The sequence below is a fragment of the Hydractinia symbiolongicarpus genome, chromosome 4, assembly GCF_029227915.1.
Source record: "Hydractinia symbiolongicarpus strain clone_291-10 chromosome 4, HSymV2.1, whole genome shotgun sequence".
NCBI lineage: Eukaryota > Metazoa > Cnidaria > Hydrozoa > Anthoathecata > Hydractiniidae > Hydractinia > Hydractinia symbiolongicarpus.
The window spans coordinates 8,677,991-8,697,302 of NC_079878.1; the positions used below are offsets into that span (position 1 = coordinate 8,677,991).

The window sequence follows — 19,312 nt, forward strand, 5'->3', positions numbered from 1 at the left end:
GGGTTGTGGTCACGTGATGTGGGAGCAAAATAATTCTTCGAAGAAAGTGCAATGTAAAAAAACATACATACTTTAGGAGTAGAAACTTTTGCGAGCAAAAATTTGTCTCCCTAAAAAAGATTTGTAAAAGAGCTGTGAGAACATATCTCGCAAATGAAAGTTTTAAGTTTACCGAGTTGTGTTTAACTTGGCAAAAAAAAAACAGATTTAATCCCCAGTTTTTTGAAAAAAGTAGCATAGAATACTCCTCCAGTCCTTTATCGCCCGCCCTCACAACGCCATGTGGAAATTGGCAGTAAAAGGTTTGGATATTAAAGAGAGCGTTTTGTTCCGATTTAAATTGTTCGTGTAAACCACGCTCTGGGGAGGGTTGCGTCAAAGAAAAAGAAAAAATGTCGTCGATACTTAAAATAAATGTTTATAAAAATAAGCTCTTTAAATTTCAAATGATATTTACAATAAATACGTTTTACAAAGATCATTTCACTCCTGTTTCGGAAGTCTGGAAACAAAGTTGCTAACCTTGATTTTTTTTTGTTTAGATATAAGAGACAGTGAAAATTTTAAAGTTTAAATTTAAACAGGAAGAGACAACCTCATACTTAAATCGCCTTTTTTCTCCTCAGATAACTTAACCATTCACATGCTGGATTAAAAGAGATGGGACTAGAAACGAGGTTGCACTAGCAATATGAAATTGCAGTTTAAAATACAAAACACTTTCTTTAGAGAAGGGAATATGTTTATAAATAATTTTAAGATAAAATATATTTAGGGAAAAACATTTTTGGGATATAATTTTATGGAGCAGTAGACTCAGCCTGGTGCTAAAATATTGTTGCCATGGCATTCTACCCGAGGTTAATTTTAAGAAGATATATAAATATAATACATTACTCATGAAAAATATACAAAAAATAACTGAAAAAATATAAAACGCTGTTATAAATTAAAATAGAACCAACTGTATATGACGAGACATCATGAACAATTTATATCAGTGCACCCACATTGGCGTGATTTTAACGACTGTAAGTCTATGTAGTTCTCTCAAGCTCTATATACGTATCAGGCATGAAATGTCATAATCAGCTGTCGTATTTTCCGCAATTTTCCGACCTCGTTCCATCCGATTGTTTAGCATCTCGAACCATGGTTACACTTCCCATAAATTATAATCAGACCTTAGCATATCTCATAGCTTTGTGAATGAAGTTGATAACTGCAGATGCTGGTTGATCAGGATCCATTTCAGCGCATATGTGACATTCATTTTGAGAATTATTTGATTGTTTACGAACGACGAAACCAAAACAGCTAAAAAATAATGTTTTGAAAAATTAACATAAACTTGTGTGGTACAGTTAAAACCTTTGCTATCAGTTACGGTTGATGCTTCGTTGGCTGACTCCAAGCATTGCATTATGTCTGTATTTTTTAAAAGGTGTTGTCATAGTCGCAACAGAGCGGCGTAATGGTAAATATATTTTATCGAAAGTTTCAGAGCTGTTTCTTATTTAACATTCGCGACTACGAAGCCTAATTCTCAGAATGTGACTTATTTTTTTAATACTATAATATTATAATGGTTTTTAAAGGTGCAGATTAAAACCTTCCTTGAAATGAATTTTCTAGCTTTAGGCAGCGTGACTACGATATCCATATCCCACGTGTCAACCAGGCGTAGCCACCTAATTTATTAACGATTGTTCTGAAAATTTGATGCACACTTACCCGACTTCCCGATCGACGTCTCCGATAATCGGTTTTAAATTTATTTGTCGTCCTTTTGGATCGACACCACAGTGTATGACGTTTGCCATTTGGTAGTGACGACGGAAGAAAAGTCTGAAACGAAAAAAACAATATTGTGAACACATGACGAAGTTATTCATATTGCTATACGAAATTTTAGTTTCCATACCTCCTCTGATTATCAGTTAAAGTGATTCCTTGTTGGTTCACCTTGATATTAATGGTGGTTGTTTTTTGCGTCATATTTTGCGACGTTACTTTGTTCATCGCGTAATGCACGGCACCGTCGCCAGTTAGCGATTCGACGCCGACAGCTCCAAGATAAACTAAATTACACGCAGCGCCTTTCTCTAGTAGTTGAGATTCAGTGAGAGAGGATTTCATACCGTTCGCTGCACCGTCGACGGAGTCTATAGAAAAATTAAAATATTTGCAATCATGCATAGAAAGTTACGAACAGAAAATGTAAGCCGTAATAATTCGAAGCTAGGGTTAGGGTTACGCGGTTATGCGGAGATGGTGTAATGGTAGCGCATTTGGCTTGTAATTACAAGGTTTCACGTTGGAGTCCCCACTCCGACACACTTTAAATGTAGGTTGTCAGCCCATTTGGTGCTATCTACTGAGCGCTAACCAACTTGTGTGGCAGGCAAGCAAGTTAGAGCAATGATATTTGTATCTCTGGTGGTAATGTAACATAGTTACAGTTAGAGGGGAGGAAGAGACAGCCATTAGGATGGAATCTCCATAGACATTAGATTTTTTTGTTATTTACTCACTTACATTTACTTACTTACATTGGATTGTGAATTAAATTCATCACGCAGGCTGTGTTTAAGTTATGAAATTCATTATAAAGAAAATCGATCTATCACTCACCCATCTCGGGAATGATGAGAGGTACAGGAAGCGCCATTTTAGTCAACGTATGTTGATAGATCAATGCTACCAAGCTTGGGAAAGCTGGTTCGTTGTTACTACCCTTTAATCGGACGCCTTTTTTGCACGGTTCGATCAAGAAGTGGCGAACTAGTTCGTTATCCAAATCAATTTTAGCTAAAAAAAAATGTGACTGATTATCTATATGGTATTGAGGTATGTTGGCTTTCTCTTAAGATTGAAAAACGCATGCATTATATAAAAGGCCAATACACATGCAAAGCAACTTCGCTAGCATATATGCGCAGAACCTTCAAAAATTACTAATAAAACACATAACAAATGCATGAATGAATAAAAAAAAGGGGAACTTTAGTATCACTTAATGTTTAGCCAATAAGATTGCGTTTTAATGTTTATTCAATAACATCGCATTTTTAATGTTGACCAATACGATTGCGTTTAAATGTTTGACCAATAAGACTACTTCTTTCGAAGAACGGCGGCAATAATATTTAGGGTGCCTTCTATTTTTTTTTTAATACTTCAAGTTATCAAGTTCTTTTTTTGCTATATTTTTGCCATATTCTACGGTTTTTAGGCACATAGACAAATAGAAAGTTTAAAAGGTAAAAAGACACTACAAACCCCATAGAAAGTATTTAAAAAAACAAGCAAACCGAATTACGACGGGACATTATATTAACTAGGGTGTGTGCTCCCTCTATGAGAAGAGCAAATAAACAAACATGACGTCATTTCTATTGTTTTAATAACCACAATATGTGACGTCACACAAACAAGAACCACAGAAATATGTAGATATTTGTGAGATATTTTTTCTTGTTGAAACAGGAAGGAAGAAAACTTACAAAGGTCACCTCCCACTTGTTGAAGAACACCCAGTGGGGGAGTTTCCACTTTCACAGCTAAACCAAACGCTCCTTCATAGGACTGGCTGTCTCGCACAACAAATGCACCAGGTTTCTTCTCTCGCAATAAGCTCGTAGCTAAAAGAAGAAGTTAACCAATGATATGCCTGTTTATTCGTACCAGACCTCTCAAAATTAAAAAAAAATTTTGCATCACAGAAAGAGGAAACATTCTATATTTCTATTATAACATAACTGTGTTTTGCATATAAAAAATTTAAACACATTCATTCCCATTTAAAGTTTTTATTTGAAAGTAAACGAATTACTTCATTGTAAATGATATTTTCGTATGTTAAAAAGAATAAAATGTTGTTTATGAAGTCTTTTGGAATTTTTAAAAAATATTTTTTCGTTCTTATTCAGCTTCGAAGATTTCCAGCTGACCTTATGACATCATCATTGATGATGTCATAAGGTAGTAAGCATAAATGCATAATTTAAAAATCTTGCAAACTTGCAAAATATCAAATTTTTTAGCAGTGTGGACTTATGCTTTTGATAATGTCTTGACATATGTGAAGTTTGTGATCTCGTCTTTTAATTAAAGATAGAAATGTAACGTTAGCAGAAAAGTACTTATGACATAAGTTCTCAGGTTTTTAAATTTAACCTTGAAAACCTTCAAAACGAAAAAATAATTTTAAAAATCATTAAGGACTTGATAAACAGCAACGTTTTAACCTCCACAACATATCAAAGTATCATTTTCAATGTAGGAATCCCTTCAAGAAACGCAGATAAAATTCCCCTCAAAGAAACAACAACCGTTGCTCACCTTCGTCGCGCGATATATTCGGTTTATACCATAAACCCATCGTATCCTTTTCGAACTTTATCGAGGGGTATCGTGAAACTTCGTGAAATAATTCTAAACGAAACATATTTTTAAAGTTGCTACAACGAAGACGAAAATATTTCCTTTTAGATTTCTTCTTCCATAGCAATGAAAAGAGAAAAAAATATATATCACAAAAATAAATAATGAGTTAATACTAAAAACAATACAGTATAAATACACGTGATTCAAGAAACCGTTAGTATCGAAACCGCAAACACATCAATAATTTACCATCTCGATTGACGGTAGATCAAACATTTACACGACTCTATTTGCAACAAGCAAAAAAAAGCTATTGAAGACTTCCCATCATTATCATATTGTTAGAAGAGATTATAAATGTTTTTGAATTCACACAAAAGCGAAAATGAAGACACTTCGCATCTGATTGAAAAAATACACTTCCCCACAGTTTGCTGGTTTTGCAAAAAAAAAGCTTGTTGGTTATAGAACATGCAAATTTATGCGAAGGAGGATGTTGTGGTAGTATATTCCCTCCTATATTCCTCTGCACAACTCAAATATTAATTAAAATGACATTATATAAGAAAAACTAGATATTTTTTAAGCGAATAAGATGAGTAAATAGTGTTAGGAGAAACAACATCATGGAGACTTTGTAGTTTCCACTTTGTCATAATGACCCTGCTAAATTTTAATGCATTTTTCAGTTTTAACGTGGTATTTCCAATGTTTTTTTTTTAGAAATAGGATTGTAATATTTGGAGCTAAGAAAAAAGAACTTCTGGCACATAATTCATTATTCCAATAATATTTCCATTCTAGCGCAAGAATTCAACTTAGTAAACGCATCTAGAAAACATTTTTGATTGAAATTACGAAGGAAACTGCTGGGCACAAAACTCCACCACCACACCTTGACTGAAATCTGACACCAAGATAAGATTTTTATTAGTTTGGAGAATCTATAACACAGCCAGATTTGTTTTATCAAATCTACCAGTTATAGGTTCCGTTTCACGCCGTGTAGTAGGTAGAATAGTACTGTGTTTTTTAGTCTATGTAAAACTTGGCTTAGATGAGTTAAGACTTGTGTTACACAAAGTAAAACTTGGATCAGACGAGTTAAAACTTACCTCAAAATAAAGCACTCTCTACAATCAGGAATAAAGTTCTGTTATTAGACTATCGAAAGAGATTTTATGAATACGTGAAAATTTGTGAAAAATACTGGTTTTGAAACAAATATGCTTTGTCCTGCTCACATGACCACATAGCTACCACAATTTCGTTGTCGTCAAATGGAGAGAAAGAAAGAACACACGTCATCAAGATTAAGCAACAGAAAAAATAAAAAGAATTTTGTTGTTGTTGTTGTTGTGGTTATAAGATTTGTACTAAGGGGATGTTAGATGGTTATCATCAACCCGATTTGTTATTTTTACATAGAAAAAATAAACAAAATAGTTGCAAAGACAATATAAAGATAAGAAAAGATCGTTTATAGAAAATAATAAATTGAATATTATAATGCAAGACTATACTTGGAAGAAACTCGGGACCGGTTAATTATTCAACTATATTGAAAATAATTGTTAGTAATCCATGAAGGGTAAACTATTTTTTTCTAACTAGTGCAAAAATGTAAAGGTTTTGTACGAGACAAGCAGACCATGTTAAATATACAAAAAGAATGTGAAGATTAACAACAACAATTAAAACATATTACAAGCATAAACAATTCTTGTATTTGATATGACTTCACGTCTACAGTAAAAATCTCTTCGAATCTTCATCTCATGTGATTGGATTTGTGTAAACATGAATATATTAAAAAGTTTAGATGTAGATAATTGATTAAAATCATATGGAAACCAGGTTAGATAGAGAAACCATGTCAGATCGTCAAATGTAGTTTGTATGAACGTGGTATTCATAGACCAATGACGATTTTTTTATCTCCGTAAAATATATTTCCATGAAACATATCTCCATTAAACATATCTCTATGAAACATATCCCCATGAAACATATCTCCATGAAACATATCTCTATGAAACATATCTACATCAAATATATCTCCATGAAACATATCTCTATGAAACATATCTCCATTAAAACATATCTCCATGAAATATATCTCTATGAAAACATATCCCCATGAAACATATCTCTATGAAACATATCTCTATGAAACATATCTACATCAAATATATCTCCATGAAACATATCTCTATGAAACATATCTCCATTAAAACATATCTCCATGAAATATATCTCTATGAAAACATATCCCCATGAAACATATCTCTATGAAACATATCTCCATGAAACATATCTCCATGAAACATATCTCCATAAAAAAATCTCCACAAAGAATATTTTCACACAAAACGTCTTTCCATTGAAGTTCAGTTACTTACGCAATAAAAAAACAAAGGTTTTAAGCAATTAAACTTACCGGCAGACGATATTGACGAGTTACTACTTCCAGATCCACCTCGCCTTCGAGTTCTTAGAGTTCCAACATATCTACCAGGCGATCTTGGACTCGATGGTTCATCACTTGCAGAACTGCCACACGACATAGCACGTTCAAACGTCGGTTTGTCGACGAGGTGAACGCCATATCCATTCTCGAACGAGTGATCCGTGTCAGATGATAGATAGCGATTTTCTTCTCTTCGTGATGAGGATTTTATAGTGCTTTTTTTAATCCTGTTAGTGGAAAGCATGCATATTAATAAACTACTAACTCGAACTAAATCTGAATGTTAGGCCTTCTTCCACCTTTGTTTCTTATGAACAACTTTATGTTATAAACTCTCTAACATTTACTTACGAATTGCAGATAAACAAACGGGCAGGCAGATAAATAAAATTTTTTTATATATAACAAAACAACTTAGCTAAAAACAAACAAATTTTGCAACGATTAAATAAAAAATTCTACAAGAACAATGTTACCCCACCGCAAAGTAAAATATAGGCAAAAATATGCAGAAAAAATTAGCTTGTTTGGTTTTACGCACGCTTAGTCTGAGTTACCAGATTTTCTTTAACGCTAAAAGGCGAATGAAGCTGCCGTTATTAAATTCCTGAATTAAATATATCTAAACAAAACTTATAGCCTTAAAAGTTTAATAACCAAGACATTGTGTTTCCTTTTCAAAAAGTTGAATAAACAAGACATACGTGTTGGTATTTGGTTGTTTTCGATGTAAAACGTTGCCAGATATGTGGACTTCGTCTTCGTTACTCGACGTCGTCAAACGGTCGTCATATGCCGGCATTACATATGTCGGCATTCCTACTTCATTTGTTCGCTTCAAATCGTCAGCCAGTAAATGTTTGAATATATCTTCGTTCAAACACTCGACTTCTCGTTGTATATGCGCGGGTTGGATATGTTCTTCTACCACTGTTAAAGTACTATACGAAAAAAATAATCTAAACGTAACTTTTAAAGTTCGAAAACTCGTGATTTTCACTTTCCACCTTAGTGGGAAACGTGGATCTAGTTATAACCCCCAATATGGTTACAACTACACTTTTCCTTTTTTTAACTAAAAAAAGAAAAAAACTATAAATGGAGAAAAAAAAGAAATAAAATATAAACGTCGCAAATCAAAGATAAAAATACACGTGCATGCAAAAACCACTTTAACATAAAACAGAAGATGAATGAACAAAGTAAATATCGACAAAGAAAAATCACAACACTTGATCTAAATATTGACGAAAGAAACAGAAAGATAAAATGACATATTTAAATACACGTCTGTATCATTTTTTTACGTGAGTGTGGATATAGCTTAAGCGAAATATATTCCTAACAAACGAACAATCAAACAACCTAATAAACAGACAAACAAACAAACACAACGCACGTAGAAACATGGCACAAAGATTCCCAAACAACCGACATTCGAACACAACAACATCAAAAACAAATATGTCATGCTTTTTTTCTCTATCACGAAAGATCTTCATCAGATATTAAGTTGATCACAAATAAACAACACATCAACATTCTTACCTGGTCGATAAAATCTCCCATAACTGATCGAGTAAAGTCATCGCCCAAAACTACAGTTATTTAGAAGCTAACAAACTAATTCTTAAAAAGGAAAGCAAAGATTGTAAAAGAATACTTTTATACGCGCCACCGATATATCCTACAGGCTATCCAGTACCTTTTAATATCCGAAAAACACCCAGCTAATTTCTTATCTACTTTTCATAATTAATCGTGTCATAATTAAACGCACTCCACCGTTGTTCTCCACGTGAGAGAGATTAAAAGATTGCTTAACCGTAGAGATCAGAAGACGATGAGTCGTCAACATAAACAAGGCCAGCTTATTTTCTAACTTGGACAAATGAGTCAAAGTTGAACAAGTGAGTAGGTCCATATATTTATATGAGAATGAGTTAGCTAAGAGAAAAAAGGGTCTTTGTGAGGCGGAGTGATGGAGGGATGACAAGATATATATAACACAAAAACATTAGCTCTGATTCATACATCCTAAACATTATCCTGTCTACTTTTGTTAAGCTACCAAAAGTCGTGTGGTTAACAGCGTTTTGTCGGACATTTTTACCGACAACAAACACAAAGCAACTTTTAAAAACACAAAGATGTTGTTGTTCTTAGTTTCACCAACAACTCGTAATAAAAAGGAAGCTTTGAAAGAATTGCTTATTCTGAAAATGTGGAAAGGAAATTTAACAGATCTTATATCCTTTAAAAGAGTGAAAAATAAAGTTGTCATCGCTAGTAGCAGTAACATCAAGATCATTGTTCATGTAAAGAAGAAATTCTAGCTGACTAACTGCACACATTTACTTGGGTGAGTATGAACATGACAGTAAGTGATGAATAAATGTGTTTAAGAAAGAATTTCTTAAAATATCAACGTACAACATCCTTTGGTATCTTAAGAGAGAGATTAATTTAAAAAAGAAAATATTAAAGATGAACATTAAAAACCCGAAATAAAACAATTTTTTTTCCAGAGGAACATTTTATCTAAAGCATTTTTAGTGCATTGATAAACGATGAAAAAGCTGAAATGTGACATGTGGCGTAAATGGTTTTTATAATATCAGAAATTAAAAATCACAAGATGACTTCACCGACTGAACAGAATAAACTCAACGATTTCGCAGCGACAACACGTAATTATCAGTTCCAACAACGGTATGTGACCAGTATTTCATCATGGATGTAAAAAATAAAATTCATAATAAAATAACTCCATAATTTTATTTTGCAGCATTTGGAAGTGAAAATAGTTTAACGTTTTTAACATTTTCTTTCATAGCTAGACCCCAATCCTCTATGCTCCACAGACCTGTCAATAATCCCAAACGAACCCCAAACGCTACACATAAAATTTAAATGCTTATACCATGATGTCATCAACTCATTTTTTTAATAAGAAACACAAATCTAGGTATATATAAGATTATATAGCTAGTTAGTTTCAACTGAGAACTCGCGACATACGGAGAAAATTAATTATATACCAACAGAAATATTAGGCTCTTTAAGCTTCCAAAATTATTTTGGACTAATCGAATCCAAAAAGTATGATTCTTACAGAAAATATAAAAAAAACGTGTTGGTAGCTAAATATACCTAAAATATTACTATCTATATCTAATAAGTATTATAGCGTCTGAAGGTGAGACAGAGTTGTCCCGCGAAATTTAGAAGCATAAATTATAAGAAAACTTACTAATTTTTCAGCGAGATAAAGTTATACTCGACTTTAACAAAATGACATGAAACATATAAACAAATCACATTCTCATAGGTAGAATTCACTTGACAATCAACTAGTTAGTTGCAACACCATCAAAAGAACTGAGAAATTAATTTTTCAACACAACACATTACATTTTAATTATGTTTAATTATTTAATGTTATATTTCTTTTGTAGGTGCGTTTTTTAAAAAAAGAATTATGTGTGTTAAGTAAGAATGGATGAAGCTTGAGACATCTCTCAGCTTATAATTATAAATTATAATTTTATATAATTATAAATATCTAATCCAAAAACACGCTCGTTAAAGGCAAAAAATGTAAGAAAACACTTGGAAAAACAGAAGAGAATTCTAAACAAGTGTTTCGACCAATAAGTCATCAGAATGAGAAAAAAGAGGAAGGCGCCACGAAAAATAAATAAGTAAACTAAAGTATTTTCAAACCTTTGAAATATTCCTTTAATCAATAGACACAAGACAAAGCTGATATAACCAGAACAGGTCTCGCAACGTTTGCAACATATAACTTTTCAACTCTACATCAACGCACAAACTTAGATCAGCGATGGAATTAAACCCTGCCGTGCAAGAAACAATAACCTTTTGTTGACAATGTTATCAAGCATCATTTCTTATCATTTCTTGATTATATGCTATCTAATCTATCGAATTCAAAATCAAAAGAAAAAACTTATGCATAGCGACTTTAACGGATAAAGACAGTAATGCAGAACTCCACCACACATGTTTTTTACCAACGCCATCATGCGCCATAAAAATGACCGATAAGAAGTGATTTACACAAGAAACGGTTGAGACGGTGGAGATTTTCAAAGATGTAAAAGGAGATTTTCACGAAGCGAATTGTGAATGGCGAATTTGGCGGCGAATTTAAAATACTGGATGTAAGCACACTTCTTTCCAGTAATGAAATTTTCTAAACACTGAAGATTGTGTTCTGATTGGATGAAAGTTTACAGCGAAATACTTCGCCGCTGAAAGTGAGGACCGTTATTACTTTTTCGCGAAGCGAGCCTTTTGAAGTAAAATCAAAATCAAAATAAGCAAAACTGCGCATGCTCAGATACATCTCGCCAGCGAATTCGCCGTCTAGTTCGCTTTGTGAAAATCCCTCTTAAGTTACTTTAACGCTGCACGTATGGAAAGTTACGTGTGTGCTAGCAATTCGTCGAAATAAGTCCTCTGTGGAGGAGATTTTTTAATGAAGTTTAATGTTTGGTTGCAAATTACATGTTTGACAAGTTGCCAACATTGCATAGAAGAAAACAAATTCCCAGAAACATTGTGTATGTTTCATTTTCACGTGCAAACGCAAACAAACAAATAAACAGCAGGTCACGTGACGGTACAAACAGACATGGATGACAAGTTAACATGTTTAACTACAACATACGTCAAAGTTCAAACAATTCCCGTGCGTAACAACTGCGCCACAGGCATAACTTTAAATACAAGCAACACGAAAGGTTGAAAGCTAGTATATAGCTAGCTAAAATAAATAGGGAGATCTAGAAACAAAGTTGCTGCAACAGCATGCAAGGACACCAGCAAAGGATTGCATTCAAGAAATACCGCAATCCTTGCAAAACATTTGCTGTTTCTTGTGTCGCTTAGTTGTGTGACATGTGTTTTTATGAAAAACATAACTGTGATGTACATCGATTGTTCAACAATTTATTTATGTACAGAATCCAAAAAAACAAAGAAGCTACCCGTACATAACAACTGCGCGTAAAAACTTGTCAGACTTCAGTTCGTATGAATTTAATGTCTTGTTCAGATTGCATCGCTAATAATTCCATGTAAAAAAACTGGTCGTGCGATTCTCGGAGGAGGTGAATAACAGAGAATAAGATAGGATATCACAAAACTTGGTGTGAAAGATATCACTTGGATAATAATTTTCAACAAACATTCAAAAATGACCTTTTCTTCTTCATTTAAAATGATAAACAATAGAAAATAGTGAACGAATCAGATAATAATCTCCTGACCAACTTAGTTCTTATGCTTTTTTTAATTCTTTCAAAACAAAGACTGGGCACAAAGATGTTAACACAAAAAGAAAAAGACATGGAAGAAGCTGATTGGACGAAACAATAAGACGCCATCTTATTATTAAATTAAAAAAAACTTGTTTTTATTGCAATGAAAAAGCGAAGCAAGTCAAACACGCGATTAGTAAAGAAAAAATAAGTAATCGAGACAAAATCAAGACCATGCTTAAAGTAAGGCGAAGCGGAGAGAGAAAATATATGAAGCACTCACCGCTTTGTTGAGCGTTGATATGGGATGGTTTCCACTGCAGGAACTGCTTTTAACTGAATGGGAATGGTGTCTTGAGTTGATTCACTTTTACCTTTAACAGGCGTATACTTCACCGGCACCTCAGGCTCACTTTGAGTGACTGTTTTGTGCACAAGTGGTTGACGCTTGATATCGTCGACTTTCACGTAACCGGCGCCATCTTCTTCATATTCTAAGCTGGTCATACTAGATGTACGGCTACCGATGCCTAAAACACCCAACGAAGAATACAATTTGACATGCCAGTTGAAAACGAGACAGTCGAAATGTAAGCAAAGTTGTTTTCTTTACTGGCACTCAAATATCGTAAAATATCGCAAACTGAACATTGACAAAAGCTGAATTTGAGAAAAATCATACATAATGCTCTATGCTGCAATCTGTCAATATTGAAAAAAGAGAGGGAAAGGATAGTGCAGTCTGTGTTGGGTCTGCTAAATTACTTGTCTCGCATTGGCGCCTCACTGCTATGTTTTTAGTAAATAACGTACCTTGGGTTAAAGAAATTTAGCAGGTTTAAATGAGCGAAAAAATAAGCTACTAAACTTTTACTCACTTACTTACATCTGTCTTATTTTAGAAAAGTCATTCACAGAATAAAAATGAAGTATCAAAATCTGCTTAGAGCAACGCGGAGACAGAAGAAATTAACAATATGGTGTTTTCACAACAATAGAAGTTGTAATTCACAATAAGTTAACTGGAAAATAGACTTTTTTATAAACAAATGATAATAAAATGTCGAAAAAAAGAATAGCCTGGCGAGAACGTCTGTAATATAAATTCTTTTGCGTGCAATTTACTGATAGAATTATGTTCTGTTTAACTTTTATGTGTTTGTTATTTCTCCCTGTTTTTCGCACACACGCAACGTATAAATAAATAATACCGCTAGAAAAAACGAACACGTGAACACGTGGACACGAAAGGCATATAATTTAATAGACTCTTTTCAGATCTTCTTAAATTTTGTTTAAAACAATGTTAGCCATTATAATATTTTTAACTCAGTATATAGTCAATATTGTTGCTAAGGAAACCATCACGAAATATATAATAAATGTAAATGTAGCCTTACCCGACGACTTTCCATTGTTGTTAGTATCCGATCTTGGGCTGTACGAATTACCTACTCGTTCTTCATGACTCGGGTACGTACTAACGTGTGTGAACGGCCCGTCAAGATGGCCGTCGTACGAACGACTGACGGGCGTCATAACGGGCGACGGCGAAGAACTTCTCATCGATTCTCCATATGCAGAATCTGATCGCGATAAAAGTGTCCCTCTAGAAAGTAAACACAACATGATGAAGTCTTTCTCCTTCCCTTGAACACACGACACGACTTTCTCTACAACAAACGACACTATACTTCTATACTATATCTCTCCTAAATAATCGTTTATAAGTTTCCGCCTTGAACCACAAATATTCTAAATGATCAATTAAACAACAAATGAGATGTAACAGTCGCCAAACAGAGAGTGATCTACCCATGATTCATTGCAGGATTTTCCGGTTGTAATTGTTCATTATAATTCAACACAAGAAATGAGGATAATTTTTTTTATTTTTTTACAATTAGGTGCAATTTTATTTCCTGTTTAAAAATAAAATTGAGTTTTAACGTCTTTGACGTCAATAAAAAAGTTACTCAACTTCTCTTATTCTATTATTATTAAATACTGCTCTCTCTCCCTATACTCCTAGATTACTATAACTGCTACAGAGAGAATTAGCATTAAGGCGGAAGTGATCAATCGCTCAGTACGACGTATTTAGCGCTGCGCAGTCGTGCGTCCAAGCAACAAAATATTCACTGGAAACAGAAATGCGTTTAAACACTTTTAGCACTTTGATGCGTGCTAAAAAAATGAAGAAAACTTTCCGTTTTATGGGTATTAAGTTTGTGCGGGTTATTTTATCACGTAGCTCGCAGGTTTTTATTTCATTTCGTCTAAAATTTTTTAGCGGCTTGCAATTCTTATATGAAGAAAAACTTGTTTCCGTACCAACAAAATTTCATTTGATGGTTAGACTTCTCGTCTGAAAGAGCGTTTCAAGGCAAATTTCTCTGAAATTTTTGGAATCTCCATACAGTACAAATTCTGAACAGTTCATTTTCTTTATGACAGTGGATTTTTAATGGTGCACTTTTTACATAGCAACTAAATTTGATTGGTTATAATGTGAACTTATTTGACGAACGAAAATTATGAACAAAAAATATCATATTTTCATTCATAAGAACGCATTGTATTCATTAAGTTGAATGGTCAAACGAAATAACATAATCTCACTTTTGTCGTCTCTTCATACAACATGGCACGAATAAAAGCAACCACGGGTGAGAATAGTACAATTTTTTTCCACCAATCAAATACACGGATTTTGTCTTCATCACAGACTATTGAACTATTATTGTGTATTATTTTATAGCAAAGTTATGTCTTCAGCTTCAAAAGTAAAAAAAAATAACTCTTTAATCGCGTAACCCTAAATGCAAATCCTTTTACTGTATAACGACGACTAAATGGTGAACAGCTTTATAAGACAACTTCAAATCGGATATTTTTGTTTTCACTTCCCAGACATATATTTCCTGTATTTAAAAACAAAATATGTGTCTCCGTTACACCAAACCAGTGTCCTTGTCACTGGGACATACGAAACTAAAAACCCATCCCTGCATTTACACCCTGCGCGATTTCTACCTTCCAGGTGAAAGTCATTTTTTGCAAAACATTTTTGACAATGGCTTTAAAAAATTATTAAAATAAGACAAAATTGAGATGTATCGTAATTATGGATGAGTTTCAGCCAATGTTCTTAGACAAAGAAACGTAAAACCTTTCCCTCCAAATATATGACAATAATAAGCGTCATATTCTTAAAGAAAAAAAAGTTTCGATGAAGTTGCGCAATGATCATACAGCACCCGTTTTTTAGAAGTAAATTATATGCACACCAATAATACTGCACGTAGTATTTGAAATCACAACGATTAATCCAAATCCTCGTAATCCATTTTCCACTTCTTGTTGAAAATTCGACACAAATCTGTCCGTCTTCTCTAAAGTAAATCTTTGTTGTTTGACTATCAGTTACACCTAGTCAGTTTGAACTGTGAACGTATATATGGTTGCTACTTGGATACACATTTATCACTAGGTACGCAACTAACAAAACACATCCCAGCCTTCAGATATGACATCAAAAAGAAAAAATATTTTCGTTCCCGGGTGTCAAACTACGAACTTTACCAGATTTAAACCAGGCTAGTACAAAAACAAACAGTGCAAAATTTCTCTTCATTTCAAAAAAAAAAAAAAGAAGTTAACGCTATTGAGAAGTTACCATGGCATTTTCTGTTGGAGTCAACTAAAATAGCAGATATAAACAAAAAAACAGGAAATTTATTTTAGAAACCTCCACACCATAACGGAATGTATATGCAAGCTTAAATGCTTAACTAGGATAATTGTTTTAAAACCAAAACAAAAGTTTATTTTGAGAAAAAATGTTTAAGAATTCCATACATGAAATGATTAATTTGTAGCTATGACATTTCGTAACGGTACGATTGGTTAAAAAAAATTAAGTTTGAAACCCATGGTTCAAAGTAACGTAACAGATAAACTGGAAACCCATGACTGATTTAATAGACAAATAAAAATTCAATTTCAAAAATTCTGTAAACATAGGAGACACCGCACACACTGTTTCACCGTCTCAAAATAGGACTATGACGATCCTCTTCGTACCTAGCCCTCTACATTTCCCGTGTTGCAACAGAGCTTAAAAGAAATATTCCACATTCCATCCATCCATTTTGTACGTTACAATTTCCCGACCTACTTTCCACTATCACAAGTTTCCATGATTCTTTCATTTTATATATGATTAACAAATTTCCGATGTGCGGCTTTCATTCTCTTCACAAGCACGTAATTTGGCTACATGCCTAAAAACCTTCTTTGCGCAGTCTTAAGCGGAAAGTCGGGTATTTTTATTATTTGTTATTTTATTTTATAATCCGTATGAAAAAAATAATAAAACATCACGCTAACAGTAGAAAAAAATACAATGATTTTTTGTTAGACTTTTTTTTACAAAAAAGACTTTTGTATTAAACAGTTCCTTACAAAAAGTATTGGGACTTTCTAGTTTAAAGGCCAACTTACACATTGCAAAACAGATATGACTGCACATAATTTTTATATAATAGAAACATCGAAATACTTGAAATCATTCCATTGCATAGAAAATCTACGCAACAACCCAAGCCTCTGAACTATCTAACTAAATAACACACATTTCTTTTATAAGAACGTCTAAATTTCAAGTGTGCTTATTTTTTATAGCTACTTTTCAACCTCAAATGTTTTTGCTTGTGTTTTTCCAAAAAAATTGCAGATTAGATATTTCAACCAAAAAATAGGGAAGTGCATGACCACACTGGTGAGTTATTTTTCGGAAAATATTCACGTATAGTATACGTGTAAAAAAAGAAAAGAAATAATTGCTTTCTAGTATCTTCGAAATCTAGCAAGAATTTATAGGCTGAGTACGTTCTTATATATTTTTAATTCTTGTAAGTACTCATCGACCCCGTTTTCATAAACCAGATACTCTTAAAAGTTTATAACCCTTGTCTTGCATAATAATAAGAACAGGGAAAACTAACCTCGCCTGATATTTTCGTTGTTAAGTCGAGTGATGTAGCAAGAATGAAAAATTTATCATACAAAAAATATATGTGTATAGATGCATGTTGAAAGTTGTTTGGCCTTTTCTTAGAAATAGAAATTGAAAATAATTTCTACCATACGTTGAAAAAACGTTCCATTGTTGTTGCGTTTTATGGTTTCATAGCAACATGTTTACGCGCATGCGCACAAAAATATGGCACCACGGCTTTCATCTGGTTTAACAAAAAATTCCCCCTGTGACTTCAACAGAAAATATCTTCTATGATATGTTGCTAAACATACAGCTGGCTTATCAGACATACTCAGACAGTTTTCTTCTAAGCGTGAGACATGCGGTCGCAAAAGTCCCGCATAATTATCACACCGGAGTCATAAAAATCTAACTTTAATTTCGTTTTTCGCTATCCTCATTTTAACTACAGAACAGGTAAGTTTAAAAACTTCTTATAAATTGGACTCGATAAGTCAAATTCAAACTTACGTTTTTGATGAATAATCTTGATCCTCGTGATGGGATGGTAGAGACATATCATCGCTTGGCATATCATGAAAGTCACTATCATGCAAAACATGACCATTTTGTTTGGAGTGGTCAAACAACACTAAATAAATTTTTATATCCTCTACAATGGTGGATTCGCATTCAATATGTCTATCACAAAAAGGATTTAACACGCAGTACGCATGCGCCACAAAAAAAATAATGGTATTATTCTTATAATTACTTGAAAGGTCCAAACTAAGTGGAGTCTTATATAGCAAACTGGCCGAACATTTTAAGTAGTACAACAACAAAATGTTCCCGCTACCTGGTTGCCTAGTACCAGCATCCACGTGATCAGGTTGATGTTCATAATTAATCTTGGTCATGCCACCTTGACTGTGATAAATCTGCGAAGGAGGAGAGCTGCAGTAACCAGGGGCAACCGAGCGACTGTTAAACTTGGTCACTTTCTGTTGAACAACATCCGGTGAATTAAAACCAGCCAATGGCACTCCGTACTTTCGTTGGTACTCATTCTCTTCTGTGAATAAAACTTTATTAAGGTTCCGAACATGCTGGGCTACCATACCGGGATGTATTTCCATTATGCCATCAACGGAATCGTTTCTACTTGTGTCACTTCGAAGAATATGTTGGTCACTTTCACTGCCACTACACAAAGAGTCGTTATCGTAAGAAGAGGCGTTTCTCTTCAAAGGCTTGCGCATGCCGTAGCTACTGTTCAAAGGAGAATGATCTAACTCATACAACAGATCGTCAACGGTTCTTGCACTTGGACTGTTCGAAAAAACGTCATCAGACACTGACTTGTGTTGTACACCAGGAGCTTGGTGCAAGACTCTACGCTGTTCGACAGCAATTTTACCCTCCATAACTGGATGAAGTTGTAAACTTGGAGCTTGGTGCAGAATCCCACATTGCTGCATAGTTATTTTCCCTTCCACTGGCGGAGGAGCGTGTTTGGTTACGCTTGACTTTGACTTTCTTGCGCCATGATCTGTGACGTCAACTGTGGCAATTTTCTTGCTGGCATAGGTGTTTCCGTTTACGTCCGCCTTACTTGTTAGGTAATTTATCTCTCCTAACAAATTATCCAAATCTTCTATGCCAGTTGTTAAATTATAACTGTCGTTTTCTGGCATAGAGGGTCTGGCTCGAAGTTTCTCTTTAAGGATGGGATCAATCTGAGCATAAGGGTTTCCATCTACTGGACCAGCTACATGTTTCGGATTTGTACGATCTATGGAAAAGCGTAGTGTAACTGGCTCCTCACATATATTTAATTATTTCTATTAAAACTGGATCAGTCATAGCAAATTAACAAAACCTACGTTTAGTTGTCTCGACCATCCCAGTCATTTGTCTTTCTATATCGAAGATTCCTACACAAAAAAAAAGAAATTGATCATTTTATTTTTTAAGTAAAGAAGATATATATTTCAGAAATCAAAAGGGAACTTCTGATATAACATTTAAACATCGCCATACTTTTCATAATTTCGAGCAGCGTCTAAAATAAACATACCGTAAATACTCGACTAAGCGCCCACTCTCGAATAAGCGCCCACTCTCGACTAAACGCCCCTCTCGATTAACAGCCCACCCTTTTTTTGTAATTTTTTTTAC

The 19,312-nt window shown here is 33.9% G+C and overlaps 1 protein-coding gene across 6 annotated transcripts in view; it reads right to left on the reverse strand.

The window, feature by feature from the left end:
• Nucleotides 1-395: 395 nt before the first annotated feature.
• The window catches only part of LOC130641099 (tensin-1-like), a 51,000-nt gene continuing 32,083 nt past the window's right edge, over nucleotides 396-19,312 (reverse strand). For all 6 annotated transcript variants that reach the window (XM_057447759.1, XM_057447757.1, XM_057447760.1 and 3 more), the window contains 13 exons: nucleotides 19,018-19,068; nucleotides 17,991-18,926; nucleotides 17,663-17,783; nucleotides 13,548-13,756; nucleotides 12,431-12,677; nucleotides 7,564-7,800; nucleotides 6,830-7,086; nucleotides 4,345-4,437; nucleotides 3,507-3,644; nucleotides 2,635-2,811; nucleotides 1,925-2,165; nucleotides 1,735-1,848; nucleotides 396-1,317 (listed from right to left, as the gene is read on the reverse strand). In XM_057447759.1, coding sequence (XP_057303742.1) covers nucleotides 1,179-1,317; nucleotides 1,735-1,848; nucleotides 1,925-2,165; nucleotides 2,635-2,811; nucleotides 3,507-3,644; nucleotides 4,345-4,437; nucleotides 6,830-7,086; nucleotides 7,564-7,800; nucleotides 12,431-12,677; nucleotides 13,548-13,756; nucleotides 17,663-17,783; nucleotides 17,991-18,926; nucleotides 19,018-19,068 — 2,960 coding nt within the window. In that variant the 3' untranslated portion in view covers nucleotides 396-1,178. The remainder of the gene's footprint in view (nucleotides 1,318-1,734; nucleotides 1,849-1,924; nucleotides 2,166-2,634; nucleotides 2,812-3,506; nucleotides 3,645-4,344; nucleotides 4,438-6,829; nucleotides 7,087-7,563; nucleotides 7,801-12,430; nucleotides 12,678-13,547; nucleotides 13,757-17,662; nucleotides 17,784-17,990; nucleotides 18,927-19,017; nucleotides 19,069-19,312) is intronic.